Source organism: Sinocyclocheilus rhinocerous, unplaced genomic scaffold, assembly GCF_001515625.1.
Source record: "Sinocyclocheilus rhinocerous isolate Xijiao unplaced genomic scaffold, SAMN03320098_v1.1 scaffold1243, whole genome shotgun sequence".
Lineage (NCBI taxonomy): Eukaryota > Metazoa > Chordata > Actinopteri > Cypriniformes > Cyprinidae > Sinocyclocheilus > Sinocyclocheilus rhinocerous.
The window spans coordinates 2,863,542-2,873,675 of record NW_015626033.1 but is presented as its reverse complement, the minus strand read 5'-3'; the positions used below and the strand labels follow the sequence as shown (position 1 = coordinate 2,873,675).

Genomic DNA, 10,134 nt, shown 5'->3' with positions numbered 1-10,134 from the left:
TAGGCTTGTGTCTCAGACTGTTGGGTCTGATGGCGGCGGCGTCCCCTGTAGTTCAGTTGGGCCTGCTCCACATGCGACCGTTTCAGTGGTGGACCAAGAGCCAGAATATTTCACCTCATTGTCATCCGCTTTGCAGAATTACGGTGACACGCAAGGGCTTTCGTGCTCTAAGCCCGTGGATGAGACCCCAGTTCCTTCAAGAAGGAGTCCAGATGGGGACGTTGTGTCGCTGCAAGACGATCACTATGGACGCGTCCCTTACGGGCTGGGGAGCGGTCCATCAAGGACGTCCAGTCTGTGGAGTCTGGACAGAGGTACATCGTGGCTGGCACATAAATCGTTTGGAGATGCTAGCAGTCTTCCTGGCTCTCAAACAGTTTTTACCCCAGTTGAGGGGTTGTCACATGTTAGTCAGGATGGACAACACGACAGTTGGGTCGTACCTCAATCGCCAAGGAGGATTACGTTCTCGCCCCCTGTGCAGGCTGGCGAGGCGTGTTCTTCTCTGGGCTCAGACAAAGCTCCTGTCGATCAGAGCAGTCCATATCCCAGGTCGCCTGAACTCAGGAGTGGACCTGCTCTCGAGACAGAGCCTGGAGGATGGGGAGTGGAGATTGCACCCCCAGGTGGTGGATCTCATATGGCAGAGGTTCGGCCGAGCGAAAGTGGACTTATTTACTTCGAGCATGACTACGCACTGCCTGCTTTGGTTTTCCCTGTCTCCCCCGTCGCCTCTAGGTCTGGATGCTCTGGGCCACAAATGGCCCAGGGCCAATTTTTATGCTTTTCCCCCAATCAGGTTGCTCCCAGTAGTTCTGTTCAGAGTACGATCAACATGCACTCGTAGGAGGTGTTTCGGTTGGTCGCCACCCTCTGGTCTCCCGTTTTATGCAGGGTTCGAGACGGCTTAGGCCTTTCCGCCCAGCTCGAGTTCCTTCTTGGGACTTATCAGTTGTGTTGGAGGGCCTGACAGGCCATCCCTTTGAACCGATGGAGTCGGTGTCAGAGAAGCTCTTGACCCTCAAGACGGTTCTTTTGGTGGCTTTATCCTCCCTTAAGAGGGTAGGTACTCTGCAGGCTCTCTCCATCAGTCCTTTGTGTATGGACTTTGCCCCAGGACTGGTTAAAGTCTTTTTGCGACCTAGGCCTGATTATGTTCCTAAGGTCGCTTCGACTCCGTTTCGCTTTCAGCAAGTGGTCTTAGAGGTTTTTCCCCAGCTGATGCGGGGCCAGTTAGCCTGAGTCTCTTCCCAGTTAGGGCACTTTGGATCTATGTCGACCGCATGGCTCAGTGGCATGGATGTGACCAGTTGTTTGTGTGTTTTGGTGGTAAGAGCAGAGGTTCTGCTGTCACTAAACAGCGGATGTCACACTGGATAGTGGAGGCTATCTCTTTGGCCTATAAGGCGCGTGGCTTGACTTCGTCTTTAGGGGTGTGTGCTCATTCTACAAGAGCAGTGGCTTCTTCTCAGGCCTTCTTTAAAGGGTCCTCGATGGAAGATGTTTGTGCTGCGGTAGGATGGTCCTCTCCTAGCACCTTCATCAAGTTTTACAGTCTGGACGTGAGGTTGGCTCCTGGCTCCTGGGTCTTATCCGCTTGAGCAGACGCTTTCCTTGGTCTTCCAGCTTTCTAAAAGTACGTCAGGCGTTATGGTATAGCGTTTCCAAAGCGATGACGTCATCGCAGCATCGAAGTGAGCCTATGAGAGGGAACATCTCGGTTACGTATGTAACCTTGGTTCCCTGAATAGGGAACGAGATGCTGCGATGCGGGCCGTTCCGTTTTTTTTGATAGTGCTTCCTTCGTAAACCAGTGGAAATCTGATGAAATAGCGCGCAGCACGCTGATATAGCTCACCTACGTGCGCGTTGGGGGCAGTGCTAAGCACTATTTGGCCAATGAATTGGCGTGATGGTATAAGGGCTTCAGACATTCGTCACACCGAAGTTGTTCCCAAAGCGATGACGTCATCGCAGCATCCAGTTCCCTATTCAGGGAACCAAGGTTACATACGTAACCGAGATGTATTCTTACTTCCGCCATTGCTAAGATATATTTCTCAAATAAACAAACGTTTTAGACATTTACATGTGGCAACAGAAAGTCTTTTCATTCAGTAATTTATGTCCTGCTTAATACAGTGCCTGTATGTACAAGAATAGTTCAACATAACAAGCTTGTACTATTTAAATATCAATAAAATGGGGTCTATAATTTTCCATTTTATTATTTAATGTAATTCAGAAATAAATATTAAATATATTAAGTTTATATAAAAAGCTTTTACAGTAAAAAACATGCCAGCATTTGTGTAAATGAATATACAACGTAGGTCATAGCTGTTTTTTAAAAGATCACATTGTATAGCCTATAACGAAAATAAAATACGGTCGATCATATATTAATCAATAAAAATTCACAAAGTAAAAACACAGTATACATGTAGTTAAAACGAAATTGAATGGAGGAATTTAAGTAATTGTAGAAGTCCAAAGTTCTGTAGAACTACACGACTGTCCTTTTTGTATTGTTTCAATATTAAGCCATTTTATTCTTGAACTGGATAATGAGTTTCTTTTCAGACCACTTGCCTTTATGGATGTGAAACTTGCCATGTGTAGTAAAAAGATTTAATATAAAAAATATGACTTGTGTCCATGTGATTTTCCCATAGTAAATAAAAACAAAATCACGTTGTCTTTTTATTGCCGAAATATACAGGGAATTTAATTTACACAGTGTACTCACAAATTATCCAAGGAAGGACATAAACCAAAATAACAAGTGAAAAGGTTTCAAGGATGTATTTTGTGTGGACACATAATCGTTGTCATACAAATCAGAAAGCAAGCAGTTGCAGCAAGCAAGCCACCCATCTAAAGCAGAACCCGACTGTAAGTACATTAACATTATTAGTCTTAACTCTTAACTAACGCCTTTCATATTTCAAGTTTTTCCAACATTTTCTCGAGAAGTCTCCGATGTAAAGGTATAACGGAAGTACATATACACTGCTTTGCGGGAAAGCGGAAGTTAGCTGACGTCACTGTGAAAAGGGTCTATTAAGTCAGCACCAGTGTTGGGCAGTAACACATTACTTAGTAACGCGTTATTTTAATTTGATTACTTTTTTAGTAACGCGTTTGAGTAATTTAACGCATTATAATTTTCAAAGTAGTAATTAGAGTATAGTTACAAGTCTCTATACATTACTGCTGCGTTACATTGCTGACAGAATGCAGTGTTTTATAATCTAGAGATTGTAAAAAGGATGTAGCACACGCACTGTCGAGTCAAGTGCCAGTGGATTAGAGACCTGCTCCCGCGAGACCCGACGCAACAGAGTGCGGCGCGGGACAAGATGAGCGAGTGCTGGTGCGGGTGGGTAGACACTCGTGTGTGTGTGGGATGCGGGAGAATAAAATTATTCACGGGACTCCCGCAAAAAATATGTAAACGCAATAACGTGATTACTTTTAAAAGGAGTAATCAGTAATCAGTAATTTGATTACATTTTCAGAGTAACTTGCCCAACACTGGTCAGCACACGTGAAAAAATTAATTACAAAACTCTGCCACAACATATTTCTTGTTCTAAGATGAAAAAATTCAAGACCAAAAAAAAAAAAAACATTTGAATTAAAGAATGGTATATTACAACAAGCTAAGTGGGGGAAAAAAATCCAAGAAAGCGACAGAAAGTTTGATTATAGATACATTCATATATTTATAAATATATCTTTTTATAAATAAATTTATACTGAATATTTAATTCATTGAATAAGCATAGCTAAAAAAAGCATAGCTTAAAAAAATCCACTGGTACCATTACAATTATTATATTAGCCAATATTTGTGTATTTGCATGCTAATAATGTATGCTTGTGATGTAATTAGCTGAGCAACACACTTAACGGCAGTCTTATACAAGTCGAGTCTAGACAGCAAAATGCTTTTTGGGTTGTTGCCTATCCAATCCAAAACGGTCACTTGTGAGGTTTCATGATGGCTATATTGCGTTAAAAAGCAGATGCCTAGTCAGTGCACAGCTAGGCAGTTCACTCGTTTTTGGAACAGAACAACAATCAAAACAACATATGTTATGATGATCTTCCAGCAATCAGGCAGCTCAACCACATTCCACAAAAGTTCCATGACACGGGTTTTGATATTTTTTTTTCTGGCTCTTACTGATATATGACACTCTCATGTTTTAATTTCATATGTTTCATAACATCATTTCCCAGCACAGTTATGTAAGTCTAATTTGCAAACCGGATGGGGCATTTTGATGATCTGGGGTAGAGATAAATATTTTGGCCACTCACCTTTTTTAAGTAGCCACTGCATGTTCTTGCAGGTCTGGTCATTGTAGATGGTAACTTCAAAGCCCAAGTTTGTAAAGCAGTTGAACAGCTCTCCAGCATCGCGATCTGTGCCACTGCGTACATTCATCCCTTAAATGCAGATCACAAAGTTAGAGGACTTAGTCTAACAATGCATCAATCTAGTAGCTTTAAATGACTCAACATTCAAGTTTTATTTTTGATATTTTTCATAAAACTTTTAAAAGCAGTCACATTAGTGTCCGTGTTGTTTTTTTGCAGAAACTATTGTAAATGTTTGTATTTGTAAGAAAAGACAGATGAGCAGGTTTGGTTGTGTTCTAAATACAGTAGATTGTCTTTTGACTCATTAGTTTGGTATACACTAGTGTGTTTTTATACATTAAAGTACTTTTTTTAACTTTTCCATTATTATATATGTGAGCAAGTCTTATTTATACCACATAAAGATCCAAATTTCAACAAATTATTTGTTATTAAAATAATGTTTTCATTTAAAAAATATATGTATCAATGTAAATGACAGAAATAAATGAAGGATGATGGATTTTTTAAACTAAGTGCCCATAATGAATGTGAACTATCTGGTAGAAGCTCATAATAACAAAAAAAAATTAGTTGAGTCCGTAATATAACAAAACATTTTTTCATATTATTATTAATATTATTGCCCCAGTGAACTACAAAATGCAATAAACTCAACTGTTTTTACTCTGTGTGCCAATTAAAGGGCAAATCAAAGTTGATTGTTCAACATAGGATGACATGGAGATGAAGACTCACCTGTTTTTTCATCAAAGTTCTTGTTGTTGATGATGATGCACTTGCCAACGCGCCGGTTGCTCATCTTATACTGGAATGTTGGTGAAACAATCCTGTAATGGCTTTCAGAAGACTGCTCTTTTTCCTGCAACTTGCCATTCTTCTTCTTACTGAGAGACAGAGACGGACAGTTAGCCGATCTATTACAGAACCTTCATCCATCACGTACTTCATCAAATATAAATTTTTAGTTTTCTAAAAGACATTAGGACACATCAATATAATAAATAAGCTCATCTGTAAATAGAAGAACAATCAAACCTCAAGCAAAATACAACCCATGCCAGTCAGAGAATCGAAAATGGCACCTAACTGGGATATCCGGCGTCATGAAGACAATTAAATCCCCTTATCAATCATAATATTAGCTGCTCTAAAACGTCACGGTGTCCCAAATATAATATTCCACATGCCTGAGGGAAAATTCTCACATTGTGAAATTTCCAAAGGATCCGTCCAGATTAGTAGGCCACAGTGGACACTGGATGCACAATATGTGCCATTATTCCAGAAGTGCCTAGTCATCATGTTACCCAACCACAACAATGGGTTCCCGCCTATACACTCTCTCTCACACACATGAACAGTGGAGCGAATCACAGGTGTCCCATGTGATGTGGGGCAGCAACTCCCCCCCTACTACCTCCTTTCCCATCTGAGCGCTCTCCTACCTGGACTCTTCGTTAAATGCTATGCCACTCTGCATTGAAACGTGTTGCTCTTCCCTCTAGATCTGCTGAATCTTTCCCAAATTTTAGGCTCTTTTGGGTGGATTTTTCCTTGTGGTGTGGTGTTGTGTGGTGTGTGCTAGGATCCCAGCATGCTCTATACTCTATAAAGAGTGGAGTGGTGGCTCCGCTTGGCTGGGGTGGCACACGCTATCCGAGTCAGCACACACGCCACCCCCCAGAGCTTTCCAATGGCCCATTCAAACCCCTCAACCAGGGTCACGTAGGACAAGAGCACTGGCAAACACACTATCATACTTACGTACATATTAGGCCTGCTACAGAGCAAGTACACTCAAAAGTGCCAAAAAAACAGGTCACCAGAGCTGCATATAAATGTTGTTGTTGTTTTTTTAATTTGCAAAGAAACTAGTCTAGTATAATTCTAAATATGCAGGTGGATTCATATTGGATTCATATTGAAGAGCTATGAAAAGTTATTCTGAGCATCTCAAAACACCTTCAAACACAATCAAATATGCATGATGCAAGAGTTAGGGCTTGTTGGCCTTGTCATTTACAAAGAGGACTGTGGCGCCACCTAGTGTATGAAATGGATTTTAACATCTGAAGCTGTACTTTCAACTACTACTGTAAATTACAAATAATTAACTAAACACCTACTAAATAATCACAAAGGAAACTATTTTTCTCACTTAAATAACAGGTTACAGCACATCAGTAGTTCTGGTTGATATCTGCACATTGCAGGAATGAATGGATAGACTGATGGATGGATGGTTGGATCAATGGATGAATTAATTTAGAAATTGTCTCACCTGCCAAAAAGCAAAAATCTCGATCTGCGGTCAGGTTTTGCATCTACTGTGTCTCCTTCTCCGTAGTTCTCTTGGTCCTCCCCCATCTCTTCAATCTCAGTAGTGAGGGTTTCTTTATCCATTCTGGAGCAAGAATGAATGCTGTTACTGTTCAGTAACACAAGGCCAACAAAGCAGAGTAACAGTAATGGAAATTCTTGACAGCATGAAACAAAATCTGCTTTCTAAGTTATAATTATCTTGACATGTTACTCCATCCCACCCTTACTTACATTTACTATTGTCAGAGGAAGTAGAGGAAGAATTGTATAAACTTGTCAAATCATCAAAACCAACAACATATGCCAGACCCTATTCCATCTAAGCTACTAAAAGAGGTGCTTCCAGAAGTCATATTTATTATTAATTCATCAATGTCATTAGGATATGTCCCAAAATCCTTCAAACTGGCTATTAAGCCTTCCATTAAAAAACACAACTTGATCTTAGAGAATTAGTTAATTACAGACTGATCTCAGTTCTCCCTTTTCTGTCAAAAATACTAGAAAAGGCAGTTTCCTCTCAGCTATGTTGCTTCTTAGAGAGTAATGGTATCTGTGAGGATTTCCAGTCAGGATTTATACCATATCATAGTACTGAGAATGCTCTCATTAGAGTTACAAATGACCTGCTCTTATTATCCGATCGTAGTTTTATTTCTCTATTAGTGCTACTGGATCTAGCGCTGCGTCTGACACTATCGACCACAAAATTCATTTGAGTAGACTACAAAATTATGTTGGCATTATTGGAATTACATTGGCATGGTTCAAATCTTACTTATCTGACCGTCATCCATTCGTAGCAGTGAATGAAGACGTATCATATCAATCACAAGTACAGTATGGAGTACCACAAGGCTCAGTACTCAGTGCTTTTCACGCTTTACATGTTACCCTTGGAAGATATCATCAGGAAACATGGTGTTAGCTTTCACTGTTATGCTGATGATACTCAGCTCTATATTTCTTCGCGGCCCGACTAAACATATCAATTCGTAAAACTAACTGCGGGTGGCAGATCCTTTCACAGATCCAGAACAGATGGTGGATCAGCACCTAGAGACGACCTCTACAGCCCTGAATGTCAGCGGAGACTATGTCAACTAGATGAGACCCAGAGACAGATCCCCTGCGAAGACCTCGTCAACTAGACGGCCATCGGGACAAGACCACGGGAACAAGTCCTCTGCACAATCTGACCTGTGTTGCAGCCAGGAATTAAACCACACCATGCTGTTTTTGTCTTGCCAGAGGAGAAATGGCCCCCTGACTGAGCCTGGTTTCTCCCAAGGTTTTTTTCTCCATTTCTGTCAACGATTTTTGGTTCCTTGCCACTGTCGCCTTTGGCTTGCTTAGTTGGAGATGCTTAATTTCAGGCAATTGTCGGCTTGATTGCACAGACACTATTGGAAGAGAGCTGAACTGGATGATGACATCACTGAATCATCAATGAACTGATTTTAACTGAAAAAATTTACTGTTTGTAGGAAAGTCCATATTAGTATACTATGAGTTTACAGTAGTGACAACAACTGTGTAACTATTTTTGAGGTAAATTTCTTTAAAGAGTTGTCCTTTCCACTTTCACAAAGTTCCTTAAACAGTAGTGGACTGTTATTACTCATAGCGCGTAAAAGTACCTCCGTAAACTAACTTTTACTTTCACTTTGTGATGTTGTCTCAACTGAATGTTTATTTAATTACTTTGTTTTCCTAAAATGTTCTATCATTCATGGCTCGGGGAGAAATAAAATCTCTGTATTTATGTATAAAAGCTGTTAGAGCTGATGAAGAAAAGATACAGTAGCCTATATGACATGAAGTGTACAGCAGGAAGAAAGAGAGATTAAGCCCGGTTGCCTAAAGAAAACGTGTCAATGAAATATATAATTACATTAGCATATATTGATGATAGTATATTTTAAGGTATTTACATATAGTATGCAATGTGTTCTACAGCTAAAATGTTTTTCGAGGAAGTGTAAAGGTCCCCCTTAAACTTTATAGAGCAACTTCCCTTACGAAAATTAACCATGGTTTTACTACAAAAAACAAAACAAAACAAAACAAAAACATGGTTACTATAGTTAAACCATGTTAACCACAAATGAACAATGGTTTTGCTACACTAACCGTTGTTTAATCATGTTGTTTGTAGTAAAGCTGTGGTATGGTAAACAAATGGCAATCAGTAAGTTACGCCCAAAAAAAAAAAGGAAACCATGGTTACCACTGTTAATTTTCCTAAGAGTTATTCAGTTTACTACATGTTTTTATTAATCAGTACATGTAAATAACAGGATAAAATTAGTTTACCAACCTAGAGTTTGAAGTAATAAATATTTAACATTATATTGATTTCGTAAACGCTTCGATGCATATGTCTAGCAATGCAACGCAAAGTTTGATACAGTTAGTAGCCAAACAAAGATGATTCAGTTCAGTATAGCTAGGTGTTTTCATAACATTACTATATTTACTCTCGAAACTTACATTTTTGTCGGATCAGCCTCAGTTTTGTTCATTGTTCTTTCAAGTCCAAGTATACTAGACGGAGAAAACGAAACTACTTTCCAACTCCTGATTTTCAATGTCCTCCAGCCCGAGTGTCTCATTCATTTAAAGAAACAGTCACTTTAGATATAGTGAAAAATATTGCGCGAACTTCCTGTTTATTAATCAAACACTAGAATAGAATAGAATAGAATGAAACGTGATATTAGTCAGAAATAATATTTATACACCTGTATTATATACATTTAAATGATTTTTTATTTTTGATCCCACATTACATAATAATAATAATAATAATAATGGGTGCAGGCTATTTTAAAAAAACACATTTTAGGTAGGCAATATATTTATTATTATCATTGAACTTGAACTCCAAAAACAACTGGATCACACAGAGATAAGCGAACTGAACTGTAATTAAGAAAACTCCCACTCAAAACTGTAACAAATGATAGAAACCTAAAAGTGAAAGAATTAAAGAGATCAAAAAGACAAAACAATGGGAAAGCTTTGTGTCCATTTGTGTCTATGTACATTGTATATAAATAGAACAATATGTTTTCCTTTTTATTGTTATATTGTATTAATTCAATTCAGTTCAAATGTATTCGTATAGCCCTTTTCACAATACACATTGTTTCAAACCAGCTTTACAGAAAATGCATGTCTACATTACAATTTACAGTGATCTGTTATCAGAAGTGAATGTGTCCAAGTAATGTTCATTTCACAAATGAACAGTTCAAGATAATAGAATCATACAGCTAGCTAACATTAATTAATTTCAGGCAGAAACTCATTAAAGTGATTATTACAAGTGTGATCATAATGATTACAATATAGAGAAAATTGGCAGCTGTGCATATCGATTCAAGTTGGCGTCATCTGGGGTCCTCGCAGGGG

The 10,134-nt window shown here is 39.1% G+C and overlaps 1 protein-coding gene across 1 annotated transcript in view; it reads right to left on the bottom strand.

Moving 5' to 3' along the window:
* The window catches only part of LOC107707870 (caspase-7-like), an 18,829-nt gene extending 9,511 nt beyond the window's left edge, over positions 1 to 9,318 (bottom strand). The window contains exons 1-4 of the mRNA XM_016511979.1: positions 9,211 to 9,318; positions 6,677 to 6,799; positions 5,131 to 5,279; positions 4,330 to 4,458 (exon numbers count right to left, since the gene is read on the bottom strand). Of these exons, the coding sequence (XP_016367465.1) occupies positions 4,330 to 4,458; positions 5,131 to 5,279; positions 6,677 to 6,799; positions 9,211 to 9,242 (433 nt within the window). The 5' untranslated portion in view covers positions 9,243 to 9,318. The remainder of the gene's footprint in view (positions 1 to 4,329; positions 4,459 to 5,130; positions 5,280 to 6,676; positions 6,800 to 9,210) is intronic.
* Between the last annotated feature and the right edge of the window lie 816 nt (positions 9,319 to 10,134).